General features: G+C 37.0%; 2 protein-coding genes across 2 annotated transcripts; one reads left to right on the forward strand and one right to left on the reverse strand.

Annotated features, from left to right (window-relative positions):
- The first annotated feature begins 4,255 nt into the window (after positions 1-4,255).
- LOC118742891 (nidogen) lies at positions 4,256-27,376 on the forward strand. Its single transcript, XM_036475309.1, has 11 exons — positions 4,256-5,038; positions 17,885-18,364; positions 18,442-19,707; positions 19,786-20,035; positions 22,315-22,457; positions 22,527-22,924; positions 22,987-23,144; positions 25,853-26,107; positions 26,176-26,350; positions 26,413-26,697; positions 26,768-27,376. The coding sequence occupies exons 1-11, from the start codon at positions 4,793-4,795 to the stop codon at positions 27,027-27,029; spliced, it is 3,918 nt and encodes a 1,305-aa protein (XP_036331202.1). The 5' UTR covers positions 4,256-4,792; the 3' UTR covers positions 27,030-27,376.
- On the reverse strand, positions 23,176-23,874 carry LOC118742892. The gene has a single exon (XM_036475310.1). The coding sequence runs from the start codon at positions 23,604-23,606 to the stop codon at positions 23,244-23,246; it is 363 nt and encodes a 120-aa protein (XP_036331203.1). The 5' UTR covers positions 23,607-23,874; the 3' UTR covers positions 23,176-23,243.
- Positions 27,377-27,757: the final 381 nt, after the last annotated feature.

Consider the following 27,757-nt stretch of genomic DNA (forward strand, 5'->3'; position numbering starts at 1 on the left):
ATAGACGCTTAACGCACAATATTTTCATATATAGCTTAAGAAATTATTATGAATGAATTACTAAAAACATAAATGAGAAATTCGTAAAAATTATAGCCAGAACGGCAGTGAACTGGACTTCTTTCCTTCCTTAGAAAATAAGCAAAATTAATTTATCATGGTCCTTGACGAAACGTGACTCGGAGCCTGAATATTGAAAAATTCCTAGTATGTAGTAGTAAACATCCCGTCTATCCAAATCTTAGTCAAAGAGAATGTTTCAACTGGGCGGAGATCAAGAATTCATTAGAATTCGGTTCAAAAACGCCCTATATACTGAGATAGGGCGTTCTTCAGCCAAATTCTGAAGTAGGGCGTTCTTGAGAAGTTTTCTGAGATAGGACGTTTTCGAACCGGCTGCCGAGATAGGACGATCTTCCACTCAGCCGACGATATGTACATATTTCATATATATGTTTTAGCTGTCGCTCATCATTGGTAGTTTTTATATAATAGCCCACAGCATTTCTACGTCTAGCATGATTCCAAACAAAAAAAATGCAATACTGCTCTATTTAACTACCATCTATTGGTAGACTACGGCAAAATAGGTTCGTTCGCGTAGCTGTTAATTGTTCATGTTTAACCAAAACTTACAGGTTTTTGCGTTCGCGTACGCAAAAAACTTGCAAACTAGGGGAAATTGAGAGAGCAAAGTGACATTTCATTTTGAGGGGAAGCTGTTAGTTTCTGTTGGAAAAATTTTTGCCAACAGCAATTTGCCAACAGGGAAACAGCTGATCAAAAACAGCTGGTTGGCATTTACGCAAATCACAAAATTTAATTTGATGGTTTGGAAGATAAAAATTACAAAATGCGACAAATTAAACTTGTAAGAAATAAGTAGTTATTTGTTTAATCAATAAACTGTGTCAGTATAACACTTTGCGATGACTTTTCGTACGTTTTAAATTTTACACTTTTGTATGTAAACAAAAATTATATCAGCTGTTCGTCTAACTTGCAAGTTTCTGCAAATTTTCTGTTCGCGTACTATTTTGGATATTTTTCTCTTGTGAGCGAACAAATGACATTTCGCCGGAATTTGGCAGTTGGTTGGTTTCTGTTGGAGATTTTAAACGAACGCACCTAATGTTGAGCAAGCTGCGCCATTTAGTTTATGTTCGACAGCCATTGAAAGCAGACTATCTCGGAAAATTTTAACGAAAACGGAAAAAAGTGGATTGCGTTTGCCGGTTAATTATTATTTTTTACGTCAAAAATCCATTACCGAAACCAAGGAAACGATATGGGATGATAGGGAAATAAAAGTGTGTGAGGTGGCTGAGACTGTAAGCATCTCAATTGAGTGTGTACATCATATTTTACATTAATATTTGGATATCGAAAGGTTATTCGCGCTATTGGTGCGGCACGAGCTCTCACTTGACCATAAACGCAACCGCGTGGCCACTTCAAAGGAGTGTTTAGCGTGGTTCAGCCGCAATCCGAACCAGTTTTTGAACCGTTTCGTAACCGTTGACGAAATATGGATCCAACACCCAACACCAGAGACCAAGGAACCATGAAGAAGTGCACCAAAGAAGCAGAAGAAAGTGAGTCTATAGGCCAATAAGGTCATGGCCACAGTTTTTGGGATGCACGCGGTGTCATTCACATCAATTACCTTGGAAAAGCTAAAACGATCAGTGTCAAATTTTATTCACAGATTTTCGATAGATTCGATATTGATTTGAATCAAGGAACACCATATTTGGCCAAGAAAAAAGTGCTCTTCTATCAAGAAAATGCCTGGGTGCACACGTGTGTAGTTACCATAGAAAAAATCCATCAATTGGGCTGCGAACTCCTACTGCATCCGCCATATTCATCAGATTTAGCCCACAGCGACTATTTCCTGTTTCCAAATCCACAGAAATGGCAGGGCGGTAAGAGATTTGGGTCAAATGAAGAGGTCCGTCACTGAAACAAACGCTTATTTTGAGGACCTTGAAATATCTATTAATTGGAAGGGATTAAAAATTTGGAAAAACGCTGGACCAAATGCATTGAGCTATAAGGAGACTATGCTGCGAAATAAACTGCTTTTTTGCCGAAAAATATATCTTTTATTCAAAAATTCACCGATTTTTCAAACCGCCCTCGTAGCACGAGTATATCTGTCACGAATAAAATATACAATTAACGAAATATTTATTTTATAGCTGGTAATAACAGAAAATAAGTCTACAGTTATAAATAGCTGGAAAATAATTCGAATAAAAATTAAAAAAAAAAAGATTGAAAAAGGTGAATGTTTGCCTGTGACGCAAACGGCAGTGCGCCCGCTCGTCGCCGAATTTAATTTATAATTAGCATCTGTGACATTCACAACATTTTAACTCAGATACCGTTAGTGCGCGCGCTAAAAAGCATAACTACTAATAATTTTTTTGAGCCTACAGGACAAGAAATACATACATAGATATGTAGTACATATTTTGCACATTTGTTTATATTACGGTGGTCCAAAGTTTTTTCTAGCCACCCACAAACCCTGAAGAATATCGAAAATAAGAAGACCCATATTTTTATTTATTTTGAAGTTGGTAATCTTATCTCTTAAATATTTAAAAAAATGTGTTAGGTTATGCGTTCGTAAATGGGTAGGAAAATTTGAAAGCTAAATATGCGTTAGAGGGCTGCATTTAGATTTGATTATTTTACTTTACATACAAAACACTCAGCGTTTGGAATTTTGTAAGTTATGAATATACATTTTGTTCTAAATTTTCTACATCCAAATGGAAGAATGTGAATGAATCAATGAAAAACATTCAAATCATTCAAACTCATTTCGATAAAAGTTTTTTTCTACAAACAAATTTGTTCGTATATCGTACAAAAGATTGCCATTTATTTCAATTCTATTTATTTTCACTTTGTTTGAATATTGTGATGTCGACACACACATACATATGTAATCAGAACAGGTATTTACTAAAATTAAAAAAAATGTGAAGCCAGAATCATTCATTCGTTTTGTATATCGCTAGCTTAGAGTGATAAGTTGCTAAGTCCACTTTTTATGAAAACTCATATTTTGATATAGGTAAAGGTACTTGTTTTATTTTTTTCCTCTTCATAAGCAATAAAAGGAAAATTTGCTAAGTCCAAAAGAAGCACCACCAATCCGATAAGGCCAAAATAATACGACGTCTTTTAATAAATATCGAATCCTTCTGATTCTTATGGAGTTTTGCTTTGCTTTAAACGCGCAAAATGTTTGATTCAAAGTCTTCCGAAATAGTTAAAGAAAATGGCTATAGGAAGATTTTTTCCTCTCCTGTAAAACTTTTAAAATGGGACTTTACAACTTTTCTTTCTAAGCTAGCGATATGAATAATTCATAAGCCGTTTTGAATGAATTCATGCAGCCCTCTAATATGCATCATAATATTCGATCAAAAAAATTTGTTTGTTTTATCGAAAAACTGTATTGTTCCCATGTAAAATATATGAAAATGTTCAAAGCTCCGCGGTACGGTTACAAATTATTCGATTTCTTCAAAAAAAATTATAATTTTCCTCTATATTCTTGGACCACCCTAATATATGTATATATTTATGTAAGCGTATTTATTTAATAAACATACCCATGTATACATACATTAAGAACGAGCTAGACAAAGTGAACTTCAGGTTGATTTCTTTTGCACATTCTCAATACAACCTTTTGTCACACCCATTATGAGATTTTTGAGTGGGTGATAATGACTTTCGACTCCCCCCGCTACTTACTAAATATTCTCGCTAAAGTATAAAAAGTGCAGTGCAAGAGGGCCCACTGCACCATCAGCAATATGCTTGCGTTGACAGAACTCCTCAACACACAAAGGTGCCAGGCCGCCAGGCGTAGATTTAAGCTTATGCATTGATGCATCAAAAGACGCCGACACATATGCGTAAGCTACTGGAGTATGCACGCACCAATAACTTCCTTGGGATTGCGTTGTGTTCCATACGCTGTCAACGCCATCGTCGACGTCAACGTCAACGTCGACATCAACGTCAACGTCAAATGTCAGCGTGCAGTGAAGTCCACAGCCACACATTCGCATATTCTTAGCTGACGACACCATCACTCCCATAAGGCGCCGCATACACAGCCTTTGATTGCTGATCGCTACTGCCGCCGATCGCCGCTGCTCATCGCTTTTGCCATCCATGTCTTACTGCATATCTCGTGGCTCAGGAGGATTCACTCTATTCAAATTCGTGTCAGTTCTGAAAGTGTAGCAGTGGCGAGCAGTTGGCCAATCGGGTGTTCTATTCTATTCCGGTGTATTCTAGTCGTGCGAACTGTATTACAAAGTTGTTGGTCTCAATAGCCAAGCAGACAATCTCCAACATCATCATCATAATAATCATCTTTGGCCAACAAACGAAATAAAAAACAACAACAAATAAGAAAAGTGGAAAAAAAAACAAAAGAAAAACCACGAGCTGAAAAGTGAAAACTCTGATTTCAGTTGGAAAGTTATTTTTAAATAATATATTTTTGGAATTTTAATTTCTTTCTTGGCTGTCGCGGTGCCGCTTGCAATCATGTTGAAGTGTGAGCAAAAGTGTTGATGATTTCAAAAGTGTTTTTTTTTGTTTTATGTTTTTACATTTTAACACTACATACTAGTGTCTGAATTGAGCAAAATTGTGAAATTTTTGGAAAACAAAATTTTTGTGTTGAGAAATACATACATATTTAACATTGAAAGGTCGAAAATAAAAGCGCGCAAAAGTGTGCTTGGTGAATATGTGGAAAACATCTAAGGATATTGCACAATTCTTGTGCCTGGCGCTGCTGCTGTGCGTGGCCGTCACAACAATCAGCGCGCAACATCAACACTACGTGGACACTTTGGGTGCTGATATATTCTATGAGCATCTCGAGGGATCATCGGAGCCAGTTCACTACTTGTATGATGGTGATAGCGAATACTTGGACTTGGATTTAGATAGGCCGATGCATTTCTACAGTGAAAAATATGATAAACTATTTGTAAGTGCTCGTATATTTATACATACATATGTATCTAAGTACAATAAAATCTAGAGGAATATATATGTATATTATAGAAAAGTTTAAGCTTAAAAGGTCTGCATACAAACCTTAAAAAATTTTATCAACTAATATCAAAATATCAAAATAATAATTCGTTTATAGGAGACCCGTAACTTATGTATGTATTTGTCTGATTTTTGTATTACCGCTTTAACTACATACAACAATGTGAGCTAGTGATGCACAGAACCGAGGAACCAGAACAGGAGAACTGGGTCCATTAGAGAACAGAAAAATGGTTCTAACGGAACCGAAACTCGATTCAGCAAGGCTAGAAAAATGGTTTCAGAGGAACTGAAATTCGATAAAAAAACAACCCGAAAAACGGTTCCAGAAGAATCGAAATTCGATTCAAAAACACCAGAAAAACGGTTCCGGAAGAACCGAAAAAGGGTTTTAGAAAAGCCGAAAAATTATTGCAAAAGAACTGAAAAACTATTACAAAAGAACCGCAATCTATGGACAAAAAATTTATTTTTTCACAGAGTTCTGAGTTCACCTACCACATTTTGCTCGGTTCCAGGCACTATATCATATACCCGGCATATATGTACCTGATCTGGCCGACATACATCAACTTCGTTGTTTTTGATGCTATCGACTTGAGATTCGGTTTGTGCTCGTATCATGGAGTTCTGATTTACCCTAAAAATGTTTATTCTTTGAATTTAATGTCATACTAGTTTTCTTCGCCAAAGAAGCAGCGATAATTTCGAAAAAATCGTGTTTTTAAAGGGAAACATTATGTACTTTATTTTAATTGAAACCATCCAGTCAACCAGCGGAGTCCGCAGGGTGCACAATTAGGACTCCCTGTGCGGTGCGTTAATGCTTCTAGGGAGGTTCCAAAAAGGGCCCAAAAAGAGCATATCGACCGGAGAAAAGTGCATTCTCAATATATACTAAAAAGTGTGCCTCAGGACTCCTTAAATGCGCGATTTTGGAGGCCGAGAAAGCACCCTCAGAAAATCCGCAAATACTCCATGCGGACTACAGATTTCGGCTATGTTTTGCAAAAAGGACTCTTTAAATTATCGGAAGATAACCTAGATGGAGGGTTTTGGAAGTTCCCAGATAACAGAACGACAAAGCGGCTTTACGGTTTGAAGTGATACTTCTTTAGCGGCGCTTGGTGGGTTGTGAGTAAATTGGCAAACTCAACGAAAGTCGCACACGGAAATGGTTAGGCGGAATCAAGTGCTTCTTAAATGAAGAGGACGAAAGATTAAAATAAAGGTAATTATAAAGAAAGAAGATATGCATACATAGATGGAGCCACAGAGTCCCAACGTGGGAACTATTTAGGAATTTTCGGTATTCACGGGTCGTATTGATGTAACAATCGATTTGGGTATCGATATTTATTATCGATTTTGTTATCGATATTTTTATCGATTTTATTATCGATGTTTTTATGGATATTTTTATCGATTTTGTTATCGATATTTTTATTGAATATTTTATCGATAATTTTATTGGTTTTGTTATCCATATTTTTATCGATGTTACTTTTTCTGTTGCCCCTTTTTTGAGAACCGGAACCGGTCTTTATTCCCGGTTTTCCTTAGAACCGGTTCTTTTAATACTCGGAACCGGATATCACTAATATGGGCCTTGAAATCCAACGCAGCGTCACTTTTGCCAGCAATTGCTACTTTGCACTGAGTAGGCAAATGAGAAGTAAAGTGAGAGACTTACATAAATCACACTCTAAAGGTCACTCAACATTTTAGTGATGGTTTATGGCGCAAACGTGAACTGAGTTCCAAGCACAGTGACAAGGATTAAGTAGACAGAGTTGGCTAGGAAAGCGCTGTTTCGGCAGAAGCACGAATAGAAGACGTTCCGATTTCCGTACAAGCAGTTAAGGAAATACGCTACTTAGGCTTGTTCCTAGTTGGCGTACCAACTGGACAATGTTTTTTGGCATCGCATGCCTACAAATTACTTACCTTAAGATGGGCAATAGTTGCGATGCGAATGGAGAGACTGTGCAGCACATCCTCTGTAAGTGCCCAGATATTAAGTAGTAGGATGCGGTTCTGTCTCTTGGAAGTAAGGTTTCTAACGAATCTCACCCGAAAGTGGTTCCAGTTAGCCAATACTGCTTTTGGGCCCAGAGATTATGTAACTAATGTGCTCGTAGTTTTTCTGGAAAGCCTTTGGATCACGTTTCGGGAAAGGCCTAAAATTCTTAACTTGAAAGGTGTTTCCATGCGCTTAGTTTTCTATTATGTTACACATGGCAACAGAGAGCTGCAATGAATTTCTTACATTTGACCCAACAAATGTTATACAAACTGTTGGTTATATTATTTCATGTTGTTTAGAGAGCATACTTTGTAGTAGCGGGTAGTTATCTAGCTTTTAATCTATTGAAATTTTTTATGAGTCATACTCTTATACATATGTACATACACGCATTGTATATGAAGATACATGTGTACATATATTGCATTATATACATCAAAGAACTTTTGCAAGACACTTTTTTATAAAATATTTTAAGTAATAAATCAAAAATAATTCTCTTTTTTATGTTGGGATTTTTAATAAAATAAATGTATATTTCGACCGCCTCGCCGTCATTACAATTTGAGTATATAGACATACATAGAAACTTATAAATTTATCGGGAAACACCCACATGCGACATACAACATGATTAACCACAGAATTTAGTGCTACATGGGGTTAAACATTTCTTAATTGAAGCGCGAAAGTCCACAAAAGAATTTCGTGTTTTTCGCGCCACCAAATAGCACACAATCAGAAAACTGTATCTATAAGATAACTAAGAGCGGAAAAATAGCCACTTCGCGTGAAATTTGTCACACAAATAGACTGTGAAAGTATGCACATATTTACTGTGCCTAAAAAACATCATAATTCATTAAAGTGGACAAGTCGCAAATTTTTGGCCAACAGCCAGCGGCAATAACTTTTTCTTCTCAGTTTTATTTGTATGCTCGTTTGTATTTCTGAAACCGCGTGTGGCTATTAACTAGATAATGGCATATGTCCTCGCCAAAGTAAAAAAAGAAAGTCAGAAATAATGCCGACTGGGCCATTAGCCGCTAGCATCGCTTGCCATGCAGCTAATTGAAGTGAAAATGCGAAAAATTATTGTTGATAAGTGTGTCGCTAAGATGTCAATACATACATACATACATACATATACGAAATAATTGTTAATAAAAAATTTGGCGCTAAATTAGGCGACATAGGCGGTATAAGTGGCTGCGAATAGAAATGAATCGAGGACAACAACAAATGAATTGCTATGGAACCATCTGCAACTGCATGCATCAAATGTAGTAGAGATGCATACATAATCGATATGTATTTCAGTTTCAAACGCTAAATATATTATTAGGTTCACAAAGCCGCAGCATCCAATTTGGTAGAGTGGGGTAAGGTCTAAACATTTTTCTGAATAGTCCTTATGATCCCCTGGTACTGACATCGACCGTCCGTGGAGTTTCGTTCTCGGCACATAGCCTTTCTCCTAGGTTTTATAAATGGATTTCCTTCAAATAATCGAAATATAGTGCTTATCGTAAATATACGACAATCAGATATTGACAAGCGATGTCAGTCATTTCCTTCCATACGAATTATGCTGGACGATCATTCTACAAGGAGAAAATGTGCAACATCTTCAATAAGTAGATAGTTAAATTATGGAGAGGAACCCGACGCTCCAGTTGATGACGATGGAGACGATGTCCCATCACGCGATCACGCAACTGAAAAACAACACAGCTTCTGAAGCTGACGGCCTGCCAAAGGAGCAGGCGTGCAGCTGATAAGGTGCATGCATCAACTCTTATGCAGAATATGGTCAGATGAACGCATTTCCGACGACCGGAATTAGAGCTGCAAAATCCACCATAGACAAGCAGATATTCACAATACGCCAAATCTCGAAAAATGCTTGCGAGAATAGGAACGACACCTGCACAAAAAATTCTGTTGATAAATACTACTTTCCGAAGAGATGGCAACCCTAATCAAAATTATTTTCAAACTAAAGTTTTCTTAAAACTCTTAAATTTTTTTCAAACTTAAGTTTCTTCAAATCTCCTTTGTCTGGAATTCTGATACCTATTGAAATTAACTGATGAGTTCAGTTGAGTATATAAATAAATTCTTTTCAAACAAATTTCTCTTGATACTCAACTTTCAATAATTCATTTATCTTATTAAATAATTTGAAACTAACAACAGGTGGCGACCCCCCGTAAAACATCTCAAATATGTTCAAACTAAAAATTTGTTAACACTCATTTTGTTTGACACCCATATTTAAAATATTTCATACAACTTTCGTATAAGCTAACTAAATTCGACTCTTTAAACATCTGGCAACCCTCTAAAAAATATTTTCAACTATTAAACCTGTTTCGTCTGGCAACCATTGGGTGATACGTATTTCAGTTACCTGAATTAAAATCAGAAATAAATTTTTAAACAGGTGAAAACCCTAATAAATTTAGTTTAGAAATATAGCTCTTTCAAAACCATTTCCATTGATACTCATATAGGCAATAACTTTAATTAAATTTATTAAAAGGTGGCAACCCTTTTTCGGAAAAATTAAACTTTATTTCACATCTGTAGGCCAAATCCTTTAATTTGAAATCTTATTTTTGCAAATCGAAAACACGGTGCGGATCTATTATCTATTGGTTATTTAATAATTTGAATTAAGCTCGTTAACAGATGGCAACCTTTTTGCACAAAAAGTAAAACCTTGAATCCACGTCTTTACGCAGCCCCAGAGCAGAAATTCTAGAGCTTTATGTACATTTATAAGCTCGACCTATTCCAAACTGCATTCGGTTGTTTAATTAGTCTGACCCTTCTACGAAAAAAAAACAGGCCCAAGTTGCTTGATGGAACGGTTAAATTAGTCGAATAGGAAAGGACGGTAGTCCAACTAGTGGTGTAAAAGAAAGGTTCTCTGCGACAAGGAACTACAAGACAAGAGGAATTTCTTTAGAATGGAACAAGAAAAACATTGCTTGATCAAACTGGACTCACATGGTGCAGCGCACTCGTCAAACGCGTGAGTTTTTCAAAATTTCTATAAAACAGCGTCAATGCTGGGCTCAAGCATACATTGGGTTCCTAGATCAGCCTTTGATCAAAATGATCGTTCGTCTAGTGCCTGCTTAAGAGATTCTAGAAAAGTCTCCATCTTGAGCAAAAACACTGACAGGACGGCATCACAAACTTGAAAGCGGACGTAATTATGATAGGCTCGGAACGCAGCAAAATAAAAAGCAGATTGTACATATACATTTGTACATACATATAAAGCCCATTGTACGATTTTCCAGCGCTGCGGAGATGGACTTTAAAATATATGAGGAATTGTTGTGACCATGGATCTACATATACATATAGTCCGCGTTACCTTATCTAACCCTGGCCTTCAAGCATTTTTGCTGTACATGCGGATTTATCATCATCGAGTTTGGGTTCATTAATTTTAACCGATATGAAATGATTAATCGGGGGAAATCACAATTTTAGCAAAATCAGTTTGTGCAGCATCGAACCTTATCAACATTGAAATGAAATTTTATTCACAATGTGAATGTATAGCTAGTAGTATGTGCTTGTGAGTAATTAACCGAAAGTGCAAATAAACTTGATTTGATCTCTTGTCTATACTCATTTCTCATCTATATTAAGATTTCCGATCAATCACTTTGTCAGCGTGTTAGTAGTGGAATGTGTTCGAAGAGTCTTGTGGACGACTTTGCTGGCGAAGTGCAACAACAGCTGCATTGTCTCATTTATGTAGGTCTTCGCTCTATTTTTCTGCACGTCTCATTCTTTGTTTATGTGTTAGTTTGTTTGTAATCAAAATTGATCACTTGAAATTGTGTTATCATGTCAAATGTTTACAGATGTGTTCGATTTGTGCTTTTTTTTCTTTGCTCAAAAGCCGAAATTGTGTGCAATTTGAAAAAGACCTTTACTGTTGTGTCTACATTAGGGTGGTCCTATATAAGTTAAGTCGGAATTTTAATGCTCTCACCCCCTAGGTTTGTTCTATACAAGTATACCTTTTTTTTATTTTGAAATCAGAAAATATTTAGAGGTCGCTCAAAGCGCTCAAAGTTTTCCATGTATTTTATTTGGGGAAAAAAACTTTTCGTGGAAAATGGTATGGAATACTTTTCGATCGGCACGGTTTAAAGCAAATTTCTTAGGTTTAGTTTTTAAAAAGCTAAGAAAGTATTTTCTCAAAGAAATGGACCTTTGCACTGTTATTTCAACGGTAAATAGTAGTTTTAGAAATACTAAGACCTTTTAGTAAGCTTAGGTACTTATTTTTATAGCTCCAGTCCGATTTTTATTATGAATATTTTATTTAAAAAAAGGCCAAAAAAAGCCACGAAGTTAGATCTAAATTTCTGAGGCTATGGCATAGAACTAAATGCTAAATCTAGTCTCAAAGAGGCTAAGCTGGTCACTCTATTATAGAACATCTAGAGGCCAAGCCCTTTTATTTGACAACTCATTTTTTGTAATGCAACGAACGGTGTGGAGCTTATAATTTTTTTTGGGGCATAAAACTGCATTCAGTACACGCTCTCAAAGTAGAAATTTCAGAAATTCGAATCTTCCAGAAATTAGAATTAGAGTTTGCGAATTTTTATTTTTTTTATTTGACCACAGGAAAACCATTATTTAGTTTATTTTGTTTGAATGAAGTAAAACTTAAAATGGGAATCACCAATTTATCTGCGCTACCCGCTATTTTTTACTTAATGCAGCCATATATTTTTAATTAAATTACATCTATTGCGCTGGATTTTTACGTTTCGTTTTCTTGTTCTTATAAAATAAAATGAAGTGAAAGTAGAGTTCTATTGTAGTTTTTTAATTAAATTTAATCTAAAACCTCCAAAAATTAGAATATATCAGAAATTAGAATTACCTTAAAAACGAAGTGGTTCTAATTTGCGAGCGTCTACTGTACTCAAAAAAAATTCTAAAAAATCTGATTAAACAGTTGAAAATTTGCTTGATTATTTACTATTTGACCTGAAAATCGTAGGACTTATTCATTAATAATTATTCATAATTTTTCAATCAATAATCATTATTTTTGGTCGAAAAAATAAAAATCGAGCAATAATGATTTCCTTTGAAGAATAAAACTCGAATATTAATTATCATCGAAAAATAAAAATCATAGTAAATTACAGTATGACCTAGGATCACAAATACGTCAGTATAGTTTAATCTATTTTACGACGATTACAACTTGTTCATATTTTTGGTTAAAATTTAAGAAATAGTGATTATTTTCCGTCCCTGGCTCTCAGCCTTGTAGGCTAATAAAAAGATGTCCTGCAAAAATTTTGCCAGCACTCTGAATCAAAATATAAACACGAAAATTTACAAAAGGCATAACCTAAAGAAATACAAAAACAGGCCTATATTGGAACAAATGCATATTTATTTCAAAACCATCTAACGAAAAATAAAAACAAAATTAAAAATGCTTAATCAGTACTTCTCTGCTATAAACAAGTGTGAACATGTCTTGTGGTAAAATCTGGTGCAGTTTCTGCGCCAATATGCAACTATTTTTCTGCATATTGAGAGAAAATTGAAAGCTTTAAGCGCGTGACAGTGTTTAGGATTATATATTATATGTATGTATGTATGTATGCTAAAAATGTGTGCTCATATTTTCAGAGAGTAATAAATTTGTGAAGCGCTAAATTGTAGATCATTAAAGCGCCTATTAACTCAATAAATTATCGCTATAGTTTATGTAGGCTTAATTATGTTGCAACGAAAACAATAACAGTAAAACTATTGGAACGTATGTAAGTAAAAGTGTTGCTAAGTACCGTAAGTTTGTATTCAAGCACAACGCCTAAGAATGGGCGCTGCAATATACAAATGAGAGCATAAAAAAATGTACATATGCGTACTTACATATGTATATATTACATTAGAGTGGTCCAAAATTGCATGTGAAAAAGTAAAGTCGGAATTTTAATCCGGCACCCCTTAGGATTATTCTATACCGAAAACATATGCCCCTATTTTTTATTTTGAAATAAAAACAAATTTTGGGGAGTTCTCAAAGCGCTCAAAGTTTTTCATGTATGTATTTTATATGGGAAAAATTAACTTTTCGTAGAAATGGTGCAGAATTCTTGAAAATCAATATTTTTAGATCGGAATACTTGGTTCCTATTCAGGAGATTCCCATTAATAATACCCAATTGTTTCTTTAACCATTTTTTTATGGTAACTATGTTTTATAGGTCAGCCAACAAAAATCTTTAATATTAAAAATGGGTTAAATAAACAACTGGGCATAAATACTGGAAGTCTCCTGAAGAGAACCACAGGAATCTTTGAGCGCTTTGAGCACTCCCTAAATATTTTTTGTTTTCAAAATAAAAAAAATAGGTATATATTTTTTTTTTTGGTATAGAACAATCATAGGAGGTGCCGGCATTAAAATTCCGACTTTATTTTTTTGGACCACTCTAATGTACATACATATGTACATATTATTGGAATACAGAATGGCTTTTAATTCCCGCACATGGACATACATTCACGCATACTTATACATAAGCACTTAAGCGCATGAACACAAACAAACCGTTAATATGTAGTCAAGAGACTTGGGTCCTTGCGATGAAAAGGGTCGGCAAAAAAATAAAAATAAAAATAAAATGGAAAATGAATGTGCAGTATGCAATAAATAAAAACAAAACTACTTCATTGATGGTAATCTACTTACATCTGTACTTGCATTCTCATATATAGTACATAAGAAATTTTATTTATGATTGTGTGTGTGTACATACGTACATATGTATATTTTTTTTAAGTAATTGCCCCTCTAATGAGCTTGTTAATTGACTTGCATCGCATCGCATCGCCACCCTGCTGCTGGTGTGACTAATCGTCAGAGTTGCAACAGCAACAATAACAATACATATGTATGTATGTATGTGTATGCACGAGACGTTGTCTTCTTTCTCAACAACAGAGCAATAAAAGCACAACAACATACATACATATGTACATAAACTCGATGATTAAGTTGAAAAATATGCATCTGTGTTCTACAGTGGGCGACCGCCAACCGATTTCGTTCATCATTCTCAAATCATGCATCGATCGCACGCATTCCAACAAGCATTGAACCGACTCAACCATGGTTCATTTCACAAATAAACACAGGGAATTGTTGATGCCCGATGTGAATGCTGCACTCACTGCGCTTCTCCCTGGCTGTTGGCGTTGCAAATGCATTGCAAAAGTACTTAAGAAATAACAACAACAATAACATGATCAACAGTATTTGCTTAGGTTCTAAATTTAGTATGAGCGTCTATTGTTTATGTTGTTTTTGCTAAACATATGCTAAGTGTTGAGGAAATCCAGTATTTATTTGTGAGTTTTTAACAGCAATTAAAAGTGCTGTTTGTGCTGTTGTTGTTATGCATGATAAACATTCATACATACATACGAGGATGGCTGAATAAGTTCGGTAATTTTTGAATAAAAAGTTAATCGTCCCTCATATGATAGTGGTATAATAGAAGAGTTCCCTATAGGAGAGAAAAAAGAGGGGTTTCGACTGAAAAGTTACTTATTTCCAACATAGTCTCTCTCCATTTACTTACACACATTCCTTTTAGATTTTCTCTAATTTTACATGATTGATTGTATTTCATTGAAATTCGCTAGGAACTCTCTGAGTTGAACCTGAGATGCATGCGGACCTTCATGTTGAGCGGTAATAAGTACTGCAAATTGAACGCTGGCAATTCAAAGACTCACGGAATAATTGAGCCACCCTCGTTAATTCAGCGCTATGGTTTTTTTCTATAGATATTTCTTTACACCACCGTCAGCGACAGACACAAATGCAGATATGCATACATACAAACATACATACATATACAACACACAGTAAGAACCAATGTGTTGCAACAGTAGCTGTGGCATATGCCACACATGTTTTTCATGGCTGCAGCTATTTGCGGTAACTTTAATGTTTTTGTTGCATTGTGGGGTTGCTTGTGGGAATTTGTATGCCACCAACCCGAAACATGCAAATGTGTAGAATAATTGTAATATCCATAGCTACATATGTATGTTATATATTTTTCGAAATTCCCGGTTTTCAACACAGCAGCAACAGCAGCAACAGCAATAGTTGAATAATTATTCCTAAATGGAACATAAACAATGCAATCGCTAGACGAGTACATATTTGCTTTTTGTACCATCCAATTGGTGTATATTTGGAGCAAAGGTGTTTCGCAATGATAAATATTTGTAATAAATTTGAAAGCTAACATGTTGACCGTATGGTCGATGACGCTGCAGTGAAGAGATCCTTTGACTAAGCACCAATGGGGAAATTGAAAGAAAGCACCCCTACAAACACAATGGACTGTCCAAGTCCCGAAGGACCAGTTTACACTCGAACCGGCGCAATTTTTTGAAGGAGTTATAGTGCCAAATAAGATGAAGAGGTAGACCAAAGTTCTCTCCACACCATATCTACAGTGGTCATCCATATAAAAATGTGCCCAGTAGGCATGATAAAAGGTTTGCTCAGAAAACAGTTTTCTCGCAACCTTTTGTAAGGGGACACTCCCTCTAAACTCTAACGCCACTAGTGAGCAAACCCTTAATTATTGAATCATGTCCACTAAGTATGTGCTTAAGTAGCAACTACGTCCCATAGCGACAAATTTTCGACTAATTTTATACAAAAATGGTTGGAAGAGTTAATTTTTTACCGCTTATTTTTTCTGTCGACGAGTGAGATCATGAACTTTCATGTTTTTCTCTGAAAGCGCAATTCTAGCAAAGCTAGTTGAAAGTCGTTGGCCAGGCAGTAGACAAGTTAGTTTGGAAAGATTTTGTTTACAGAGCAATTCTGGCCCTGGATAGTAAAAAGTCGTTCCTAAGACAAATAGAAGACAGATGGCAAGATAGTTTGAGAGATTTTTGGTATTCGAAAAAAAAGCTCTCTCATTCATCACTCGTGGAGAAAGGCTATTTTAAGAGCAACCACTTGTATGTATATTATTTAGCCTGCGTCGATCCTAGTTCAAGTCCTAGGGCAGCGTGCTTTTTTGAATTTAATTTTCCATTTTATTTTTTTAATTTCCATTTTTTTCTCTTCTAAGTGAATTTGTTTTTAATTTTTATTTTTCATCGTTTTAAAAAGAAAAATGTATTTATTCTATTTCATATCATTTTTAGGAACTTATTTGGTTTTCTTCTTTTAAATACCTTTTTTCTTTTTTAATTTAATTTTTAAATTTTATTGTGTAAAGCAGAATTTTTTATTTTAATTACATTTAACATTTAGAATTTTCTTGTATTTATTTTTTTCTTTATTATTTAAATCGTTTTTCTTTTCTTAATTTAATTTCGTAATAATATTTGTATTTTGTTGTTTTATTTTATCTAATTTTTAGGGATTTATTTTATTTTTAACTTTTACCTGTTTAGTTAAACCTTTTTCTTTCAACTTTAGATTTAATTGTTTAAAAAAGTGAAATACTCTTTAACTTAATTTGTTTTTCGTATGTTAATTGCATTTTTTCTAATTTTTGTATTTACCAGTTTATTTCTTTTATTTAATTTTTAGGATGGTATTTTACTTTTTAAATTTTTTTCTTTGTATCTTTTAAATCTAATTTTCATTTAATTTTTTATTTATTTTTTTATTATTATTCTTTATTTATATTTTAAGTATGTACTACTTTCTAATTTTTGGTTAAAATTTTTTCTTGATCTAATCAGGCTTTTTAGCTTTCAAAAGAATCACTTTCTTATTTAATTTTCTTATAATTTTTGTAATTTGTTGTTTTATTTTATTTAATTTTTAGAATTTATTGAAATTTAAATTTTTTTTAATTTTTACCTTTATAGTTGAATTTCTTACTCATAACTTTAGATTTAATTGTTTAAAAAAGTTAAACATTTTTTTTCAATGTAATTTGAATTTTAAAATTTTATTCCATGTCTGTTTTCTGTTCTGATTTAATTTTTTTTCGTGTGTTAATTGCATTTTTTTAAATTTTTATATTTACTAATTCAAAAAAAAATATATATTGGGCTTATTTTATTTAATTTTGGGATGTTATTTTACTTTTTAATTTTTTTTGCCTCTTTTAAATTTAGTTTTCTTTTAGTTTTTAGATTTTATTTAAAAAATAAATTTTTTTTTATTTATTTAATTTTTAGGTATGTACTACTTTCTTCTTTTTAGATACAATTTTTCTTGATCTAATAAGATTTTTTAGTTTTCGAAAGAAAAAAATATTTTTTTAATTACAATTAATTATTAAAAATATTTTTTTATTTGTGCTTTATTTTCATTCAACATGGTTATATTTTTTAATTAAATTTTCTTTTATTTATTAGTTTTTATTATTTTAAAAAGAAAGATATAAATATTTTTTGCTAAGGCCGACTCGTTAGCAGATCTTTCAATTTGTCTTTCAAAAGACAGTAATGAGCTGCCTGAATTGACAATTGTCTTACTTTTGTCCTTCTAAAGACTGCGGTGAGTTGAAAGACAGTTACTACAATTGCCATACTATTCTGGAATGAAAGTGTTACAAAAAAGAGTTCCTGCACGGCTTCGCCTGAACTTAGACCTCGTTGCTAGTTTCTTATTTTACTATTTTTTAAGCTTTTTTTTAAATTTCTACCCAAAGTTATTACAATTGATCTTGTTCTTATTCATTTTAGATAAACACTAATGGCATATTAACATTCAACATCGAATTTCCCGAATATATCAATCAACCATTCCCATTGGAGTATCCGTCGATAGCGCCATTCTACGCAAATGTTGACACAACGCTGGCCTATAATATTACTTCGATATCAGTATTTAAATCGACTGAAGAACAACAGCTGCGAAGGGCAACCGATTTAGTGAAATATGCATTTCCAGAAAGATCTGACTTCGCGGCGGATAAACTGATTGTGGCCACTTGGAAGAATGTTGGTCACTTCAGTGCCAAGAATGATAAGCTCAATACCTTCCAGGCAGTTTTGATCGTCAGTGAGGAAGACACATTTGTACAATTCATTTACGAGCGTAACGGTATTAATTGGCTGCAAGGTGAGACAGGCTCGTTGGGCTTGCCCGATATACGCGCACAGGCCGGCTTTGTCGCCGAAGATGGACGTTTCTATTACATCGACGGCTCCGGCACGGATGGTGTGAGTATTACGCGTAAATATAATTCAAACATTTTTATTTAATTAAAATACTTTTTTATTCATATGACTCTCTGCAGGCACGTTTCGTTTTTACCGAAAACTCGAACATCGGCGTACCGGGTGTTTGGCTCTTCCATGTTGGCGCTTTGAATGAAACATCTAATGTACAAGTGCCCGTTGATGAGGAAGGTCTCAATGCAGCACCACAAGCGGCCACCTGTGCTGAAAGTGGTCACAAAATCTGCAGCTTCAATTCCGACTGTTATGATAAAGCCAATGGCTTTTGCTGTGTCTGCCGTGACGGCTACTATGGCAATGGCAAGGCTTGTCTCAAAAACGATTATCCCATACGCGTCACTGGCACATTGGCTGGCGAAATAAATGGCCAGTTGATCGACGAACGCGCCAAGTTGCAGTCGTACGTTGTTACTGCCGATGCGCGCAGTTACACCGCCATCAATCCGGTAAGTGCGGAGTTGGGCGCACAACTTCGCCTAGCCGTACCAGTTTTCAGCGCCATTGGCTGGCTCTTCGCCAAGTCACTAAAGGGCGCCGCGAATGGCTACCATTTAACCGGTGGACACTTAGTGCATGTGTCGAAGGTACGCTTCGATACTGGTGAGACATTGATTGTAAATCAGACATTCGAGGGACTCAACTATTGGGATCAGCTGTCTGTGAAGCTCGAGCTCTTCGGCGATGTGCCGCGCATAAGTGGCAATGCGAAGTTGCATTTGGCCGACTATGTGGATGAGTACAAGTATGTGTCGGCTAATGAGTTGCATTCCGTGCATGCGCATATGATTGAGATACCCGAAGAGAATCGTGTAATAAACTTGCAACTCGATCAGTCGATTTACTTTGAACGCTGTGTGCTCGATCATGAAGAGTCACCGACGGGCACGAGTGTATTGCAAAAGGCATCAAAGATTGTGTTGGATTACTTTGAGCGGGATCAGGCTTTGCGTACCAGTGTGTTGACCAAGATTGGCGTTGATGCCGAATCGAATGCCTGTACTGATGGTAGCGCGAGCTGTGGCGAAAATACAGTGTGTGTGCCGTATGAAGACACCTATCGCTGTGATTGTCGGCACGGTTATGGACCGCAGTTGCAGGAAGATGGCTTGGAGGTGTGTTTGGATATTGACGAGTGTCTGTTGCAAACGCATGTCTGCGACGAAAATGCGCTGTGTACCAACAACGAGGGTGGTTTCACTTGTGTATGCTTTGAGGGATTCGAGGGCAATGGCTATCGCTGTCTGCGAAATGATACCACAGTTGGGGAGCAGGAGGCATATACGCCGGATTATATCATTAGCAGTAACTATCAGGATGAGTGTCAGGTGAGTTGTGGGAGGTTGTGAGCGCAGCAAATTGATCTAATCTAAATTTTTGGCGGTTGTTCTCTTTCCACCCTTCAGCGTTGTTCACACGATGCCGATTGTGTTGAGAGCCATTGTCAGTGTCGTAGCGGTTTCGAGGGTGATGGCTATGTTTGCCATCAAATTTGTGGTCATGATCAAGTTTTGGAAAACGGGCGCTGTGTGTCGGTTTTGTTGGATGAACATCAAATTGAACCTCATTGCAACTTTTTGGGTGACTGCACCTGTCCGGACGGTTATGAGTTGATCGAGGAATCCCAAATGTGTCGTTATAGTTCCGAGGAGTTGGGTAAGTATTTTAGTTGTATAAGAGGTGAAAAAGTTTGTTGTTAATATTGAGAGCTGGGAAGGAATGCGTGAAATGCGCTTTTATTCTGTGAAGGCGCAATTGAGAAAGACTAAGTCCTACTATCGCGAATTAAACCGGAATATATACGGTGGTTGTAAGATCCTCGATCTGGTTAAAGTCGATTGACGCAACGTCATATCTACTCAGCTTGCAACGTTGGCCTCTAACAAGATGCGGCATAAGGATAAAGGACTTGCCTATATTTTGAAAAAAATAGGAGTTTAACAGACAAAACTTTCACAACTCTCCCGCAGATTACAGGCCAATCTGTGGCTTCTCGTTTTTGCTAAGTACGCTTTTGTAGAGGCTTACCATTGAGGAAAGAACGAGCTCTTTACTACTGCAGTGCGGCAATTGGTAGGAGAAGAAGCTTCTCAGCTAAAATTATTTCCTAGTGTCTCCCAGGCAGAAGTAGTTGCCACTAAGAAAGCTGCTCGAATACGCCAAGCGACAACTAGGGCCTTTGGTTTGATCACGGTGCGCTCAAAGCTAGAAGGAAATGGCTGCTTTTTCGGACGCATATGGTTACTTCCTGGCCGGATTATTTAAGGAACTGCTTTTTGAATGAGCTTGTTACCACAGTTAACCATAAGTACCCTTTGACTACATACATTCTCGTACAGACTGACCTTATGTTGGCTCTACCAAGGTCTTGATGACAAGGGACGTCCTTAGGCGCAACTCCTAATCCTGTTTGGCACTGTCCGATTGAAAATCATGTAGAGAGACCAAAAATCAGGCAGCTGCTGAAAGCTGGTGCAGTAGGAACACCTCGGCCTTTTCCGTGACTGTCCAACATTTGGAAGGCTGAGGACTTAACACAATTTATCGATATTTTTAATCAGTTCTGCGAATCTCACTGGGACTGATTTCATTCGCTTGCGAAACTTTTTCTTTATTGGCACACACTTCTTTCCGCTATAGCCTGGCAGTTACCGTTTATTGTGGTGTCACAAACGACTGCTGGCTATAGTCCAAGTCTGCTGTTGATTGGGAAACCCAACCTAACACAAGCTGGAGTTCGATAGGAGCTACGACTATCGCTTTCCTTCTAACTACGACTGAATGGTGAGTTTTCGGTGTCTGTCAAGCTATGACATCACATGTAGAGGGTTAAAATACTTTAGGTCCCGAGGATTTTTCGAAAAGTAGAAGCGGACGAGTACAATAAAAAAGGGGTTTCTAGACTTTTCTGGCCCTATTAAAAATAAGGTCGATGTTGCTGCTAAATAAAAAATAAACGTCTGTTGCACCAATAATCGGAATAAGGCTGAATATTTGACGAACTCAGTTTTGTTAAGTGTTTGGCCGAGGTGGTACTCCAGTTTGCAGAGTGCCTATTTGTGTAACAATACAAATGGAGGGGCCCGCATTTTGACGTCACCTCCGAAAGGTAAATAGTTTTTAGAGAAGTTTATTCGTCATTTGAGAAGAGTAATGCTACTCGGTAGAACCTAGGTTCGAGCTACATCTAAAAACAGAACAAGTTTTATCTAACAGCGGTGGCCCCTCGGCATACACTGACAAAATTCCGAGGGTACTTCTGCCAAGAAAAATCTTCTCGTAAATCCGGCTTAAAACTGTGGGCCCCACAAATAGGAGAAGCTCGGCCAAACACTAGCAAGATTGTGAGCACTAAATATTTATTATTTAAATTTTTTAATGGTAGAAATACACTCGGAGGTTTGCTATTACCTGCCGAAAGGCTGCCGCTAATAGAACAAATTTTGATGTTGACCAGACCAGGAAACAACTCGTGGCTATACCAAGTGCTAGCACGAACCTCTAACAACTCGAACACGGCGGCCGCTCTGTCGGTACTAATGAAATTTGAACTAATCTCGACACATGCAGAGTATCGCGATCGGTGTTGGCCATTGTTTGAGGAGCGTGGAACACAGCATAATGTCCTACTGATTAGATAGCTTCCAGGTCCATAAGCCTGCTTACCGATTTATCAGGAAGTTGTAACGATGAAGCTACCATTAAGCTCCTATGCTAATGAATAATAAGAATAGGTTTTTGGCGAGAATTCTCTTCTGGTCGCCACAATAAACTTAATGACCACCAAGCCAACATTCGATTAGAGCGGCCTATTAAATGAGTCTAATTTTGTACTAACTAACTAAAGTTAAATCCTAATCAAAATCTCGTAATGAAATGCCGATTTTCTATCCTTACAAAATTAATTTTTTATTTTTTTCACATTTTTATTACAGTACCGTGTGATGTGGATACCAACTGTCACCTAAATGCTACCTGTGAGTGGTACGAAAGTGAAATGCGTCATGCCTGCACCTGTAATCACGGTTTCCAAGGAGATGGTTACAATTGCGAACTCATTGATACTTCGTGTACATATGTAAGTCCAAGAAAATAAGATTGATTAGCAAAATATATAAGTACATACACAATTGAATGCCCTAAATAGAATGGCGATATATGTGATGCACATGCCTATTGTGATTATAACGCGTCGCGTTGCATTTGCGAAGAAGGCTACGAAGGTGATGGCTACCACTGCCAATTGGCGCCCGATTGTCGCAGCAATGCCACCTGTGGACAGAATGCCTTCTGCGATGCGGGCATCTGCCAGTGCTTGGCCGGTTTCGAGCGAGACGTATCCGATAGCTGCGTGCAAGCTGGCCGCTGTGGTCCAGTTTTCTGTGGGGCAAATGCGATATGCAAATGGGATTCTGTGCAGGGTGTGCAGTATTGCGATTGTATTGAGGGCTATGAGGGCGATGCTTTGGAAGGCTGCCGCAGCATACCGCCACCTTGCAATGTGCGTAATAATTGTGGCGTACATGCGACCTGTGAGCCTACCGAGTGAGTATATCGGAAAGTATGGTTTGTGTTTTCTTGACGTTTTACTAAGCTCATTTCCACAGCGATCCGGCTAGATACGAGTGTCAATGCAACGCTGGTTTCCACGGCGATGGCTATGTCTGTGTGGAGGATAAAAACTGTCTCAATACACCACAAATGTGCGATATGAACGCCAAATGTTTGTCTACCAATAATGGATTGGTCTGCGTCTGCAACCAGGGTGAGTCAAAACACATACAAGTTAGGGAGTTAAGGAAAAATACCACTCATGTTTTTGCTTTGAGGTCATTTGAACGCCATTTATGTGGCTACATAATTTTTATTTCTTTCCTCTTTGTTCATACGAAACTGTGCGCGGCCCTTCGCTCTTACAGGCGGTGCAGAAACAATACCCAAAAATGGCCAAGCCAAGTAATATATTGAAGTAACCGTTGTTGCGATCCCAAGTGAGTGGATGTAGTAGGAATTCACGTAAGCCGCCTAATGTTGTCATTGTTGGCTTCTTTGGGCTGCCGCCGCCTTGTATTTGTGGCCCACCTATTCTCGCGGTCGGTGGTACTGTGGCAAAGTTTCGCCTGGACTTCGCTGGTTGTGGCGTTGCCAATGTTTTCGTGGTGAGGCCATGAACTGCAGACAATTTTGGCAAATAATGAATTTTACACAGAAAATTTTGTGAAAACATTTTCCAAATTTTATATCGAAAAAGTTGAATCGACACTGAAAGACATGTTGATTGAAAAATAAAGCCTTGACAAATAGGAAATTTTCTCTATAAAGCTGCTGATGCGTTTCAAGTGCCAGGACAAAGAGGAGGACTAGTGTTTGGTTTTATTTATTTCTTACGTTGTGGGTCCGATGCTCAGAGCACAACATCCAAGGCAAATGCAGCCATTGGCATTTCTCATTGGAAAGGCGTTTCCGTGCTGCTCGAGATCAGACTTGTCAATTGGAAAGTAGGGCCCTCCCTCTTTCAAAAAAAGCTTTGGAGCCTTTTGAGGGATTTGAAATTAAATGGAATTGTAAAGGGTCGGAAAAAGATTAAGAATATAGGAAATAATTACTCCTACGCAAACTTATTAGGCTATTTTATTAACCTTAGTAATTTGTCGAGGAAAAACAAATTTAGCTCGTCCATCTCAGTCTAGCGAAGGCTCTTTTTATTTTCTCACCCAGTGGGTCGTCGATGATATCTACATATGCTATTATCACCCTGTTTGGCTTCTACTTTCAGTCTTGGCCGACAAAAACGTGTTCACCCAGTTTCCCAAGAGAGTGCATTGCCCTCTCCTGAGCTCCCTTCTAGGAACGCTAATTATGTATTTTTTTTTTACCAAAAATATACTACATAAACACTGAAAAGCTTCTAAACGAAACTATGGGACCGAAAGCGTCAAACCTGCCAAAATGCTGAATAATGCTTGCTATATTAAGGAGTAGCGAATCCAACAAAGCAAGAAGAGCCGCTCCTGCCCCTAAGTCTCAATAAAGATTTTCCGACACCGACAGATTACTTAAAGTGATAAGTTTGGCTTCAGCTCGATGTATTAACTTCATATCTTCAGTTAGCTCTAGATATTTAGCTTGCTTGGAAAGACCCAGGCTTATGCCACTAAGTACCAGATGGTTGGGATTAATAGCAGGCCTCTGCAAAGTGTCCCAGTCATCAAGCTTATCCAAAGTCCTATGTGTCTATGGCCAGACCTCTGTCAGAGAACTTCATCCCCGTAAGTTTGGATGTGACCGAAGTATTACACTACCAAACACCACAAGAGAGACAAGAGTACACCGCCTGGGGTGGGCATCCCCTTCCAAACTCAACTTCGCAAATGACCCTTCATCATGAGAAAATACTCACATTGTGTAATCCTTTTTATTCAGTTCCACTTCGATCTTTGTAACAGGGTGAAGTAGTGTGCATCCACCAGGGTTTGCCCTTCTGTTATGCATGTTGGTGTGTTCTAATAACCTTTGATGAACAAGATTATGCGAACTTTCTTCCACAGAGTAGGAATATGGTCAAATATCTGACCGACTCTAAAACATCTTATTGAAGCTTTGGAGCTATTTTGCCTGTCTACTTCTCCTCAGCGAACAGACTTCCTCAAAATAACCACTAAAATTACTTGCTACCTTAATACTACCCCACATAGTGTTTTGTGAATTAGCATCACAACACGGTCTTTCTGGCCAACTAAAATCTCTCCAAGGGCCACGTGTTCCTGATTTAGGATTTCAGGAGAGCCAATTTACGCCAAAAATGTAGATCTATGTTGTTATTCTCGTGGCGACGTGTACAATGGATATATCGTAACTTTAGATGATAAAAGTCCTTTGATTCTGAAATGGACGAGCGAAATGAAAAGACTACGCACAGAAGGACTTTTCTGCACGTAATTTGAAGAAAAGAAGCAATTGGCGAAGTATTTTTATCTCCGCTCACACCGACAAATGGTTGTAAGTGTTTTCCGATAAGGACGGGTAGAAGTTGAAATGGCATAGAATAAAAAAGATGGGCGAAAGGTATCAGCGAAAATTATTTTGTATGTGAAGGAACAATAAATGCTATTATGTATGGAATATAGCATGGTTAGGGTGTCCGCCAGGGTTTCTTATGGTGCCTTGGTTTCTTGTGATGCCACGGATCCGAGTGGTCAAATTGAGCGATGGCCTGGTTTATGTTGGCTTACCTTGGTCTTTAGGTAATTCCACAAGAAGAAGTCTTGATCGGTCTAATTAACTCTATTATTTCATAGTGGAATTAATTGTATAGTTTGAGGCGCACACTGTGTAACATATTTTTGAACAATTTTTAAGTAAATACTGGCCTACAATTTTTTAATTTTCGGTTTCCAAGCGGTAATTTAGCCGTCTACAGCTACATATGTATTTTTTGTACATATTTTAATCCCCTCCTTCTAAATCTTCTAGGTTTCTATGGAAATGGTTCGCTTTGTTTGGAACGCCAGCAACATGAATCCGGTTTTCTGCTGGTGAGTCAAGGTGTCGTTATTGTGCGCGTACCGTTAAATGGCAAAAACGTGAAACCTATTTCCGTTGCATCGATGGCCATTGGACTTGATAAGGATTGCGTAGAGGGACGCATTTACTGGGGTGATATTTCTTCAAAGAAAATCGTTAGCGCTAATTATGATGGAACGGACTCCAAGACATTCCTTGCTGATGGTAAGTAACTATTTAATTGTAGTAGTTGTTGGGGCACTTAGAATGCTACTTTTTTTATATTCAAACAGATATCGAATCGCCCGAAGGTATTGCTATCGATTGCATTTCGCGACGCATCTACTGGACCGATTCAGTGAAGGATACCATTGAGGTGGCTAATTTGGAAGATCCAACGTTACGTGCAGTTTTGATAAATAAAAATTTGGTGAATCCTCGTGGCATAGCAGTGGATCCGTACAGAGAGTGAGTTATCTCTAAAAAGAAAAAGCTGTGTTTTTTTTTTAACATAAGTTTGTTTACTATAGAAAGCTTTATTGGTCCGATTGGGATCGCGAATCGCCTAAAATCGAAATGGCCGATCTGGATGGCACTGGACGCGAACTTTTACTAGGCAGTGGCGCCGTCACTTTACCCAATTCGCTGGTCATACTGGAGAGCAGCGGTGAGCTCTGCTATGCCGATGCGGGCACCAAGAAGGTGGAGTGTATCGATTCCTACTCCAAGCAGCTACGCACGATTTCTAATGACCTCACCTATCCATTCGGCTTGACATTTACGCATAATCAATTCTATTGGACTGATTGGACTACGTACGTGTTTTATTTCTTAATATTTTGCTATTCGTATTAAAGTTTTATCTTTTCTTCTGCTTGACTATAGTAAAAAATTGGAAATCGTAGACGCTTTCGGTAATCGTCAAAAGGGCATACAGACGCCTTTCTTCGGCAGTCACAAAATGTACGGTATGACTGCCATCGAGGACAGTTGCCCTCAATTAACTAGCGCCTGTCAGATCAACAATGGTGGCTGTACTGATGCACGAATTTGTTTAGTGAACAGCAAAGCGCCATCGGGCAAGAGCTGCAAGTGTACAACTCAATCGAAGACGTGCAGTGTGCCGCAATATGGTGTGCCATTTTAGAGCAGCGATTAATTCTCTTTTACAAAAATATTTATAAAAAATCCACACACTTAATTTATTCAAATTTTTATTGTTAATACAAATGCGGTTTTTATCACACAGCAAGCAACGGATATTTTTTTTTTTAAGTATATTGCACAAACTTCATAACTAAAATATAAAAAAAAATTTATAAATGTAAGCTAAAACACCAATAATTTTTTATTTGCATTTTTATAAATATGTGCGAGTGCATAGAGTAGTCCATAGAAATGCGTTCGAATGTACGGTACATACACACATACATACATATTTGTCGATAAATCTAAGAAATAAAGTGAGATTCACGTCTCAAATGTTTGAAAGAACATTGTGTTGGAATCTAGTTAGGATCTTTACTTTTTGGACGAACCACTTCATTACTAAGGCAGAGTGGCTTCTGCCGATCAATTGGCAGCCGTAGGGTCGCGGCGAACATCTGCATAGACAGGTAATGAAGATTTGGTCGCTACAAGCAAGAAATTGTATAGAAAACTAGCTGATAATCATCAATTTCGTTTCACACCCCCTTCAATATATAAAAGAGCAAAAAAATATACATACACTTGTATCTTAATATTACCCAAAGAAACATCGATATTTTAAGAACGTACGAAATGGATAATACTCACTTCTCTAACAATCGTGAGGACCATGGCACAGTGGTTCAAAATTGGCATTTTGTGTTCACAATTCACTTGATCATTCAA

Source organism: Rhagoletis pomonella, unplaced genomic scaffold (assembly GCF_013731165.1).
Source record: "Rhagoletis pomonella isolate Grant_MI unplaced genomic scaffold, Rhpom_1.0 Rhpom_scaffold_00007, whole genome shotgun sequence".
NCBI lineage: Eukaryota > Metazoa > Arthropoda > Insecta > Diptera > Tephritidae > Rhagoletis > Rhagoletis pomonella.

What these genes read in the sequence shown, in the direction of transcription:
- LOC118742891 (XM_036475309.1), top strand. Translation starts at nt 4,793, where the DNA reads ATGTGGAAAACATCTAAGGATATTGCACAATTCTTGTGCCTGGCGCTG. An exon ending in TTATAGTTCCGAGGAGTTGG is followed by an intron (nt 20,036 to 22,314) that starts GTAAGTATTTTA and finishes TTTTTATTACAG; the next exon opens with TACCGTGTGATGTGGATACC. An exon ending in TATTGGACTGATTGGACTAC is followed by an intron (nt 26,698 to 26,767) that starts GTACGTGTTTTA and finishes GCTTGACTATAG; the next exon opens with TAAAAAATTGGAAATCGTAG.
- LOC118742892 (XM_036475310.1), bottom strand. Translation starts at nt 23,606, where the DNA reads ATGTTTTCACAAAATTTTCTGTGTAAAATTCATTATTTGCCAAAATTG.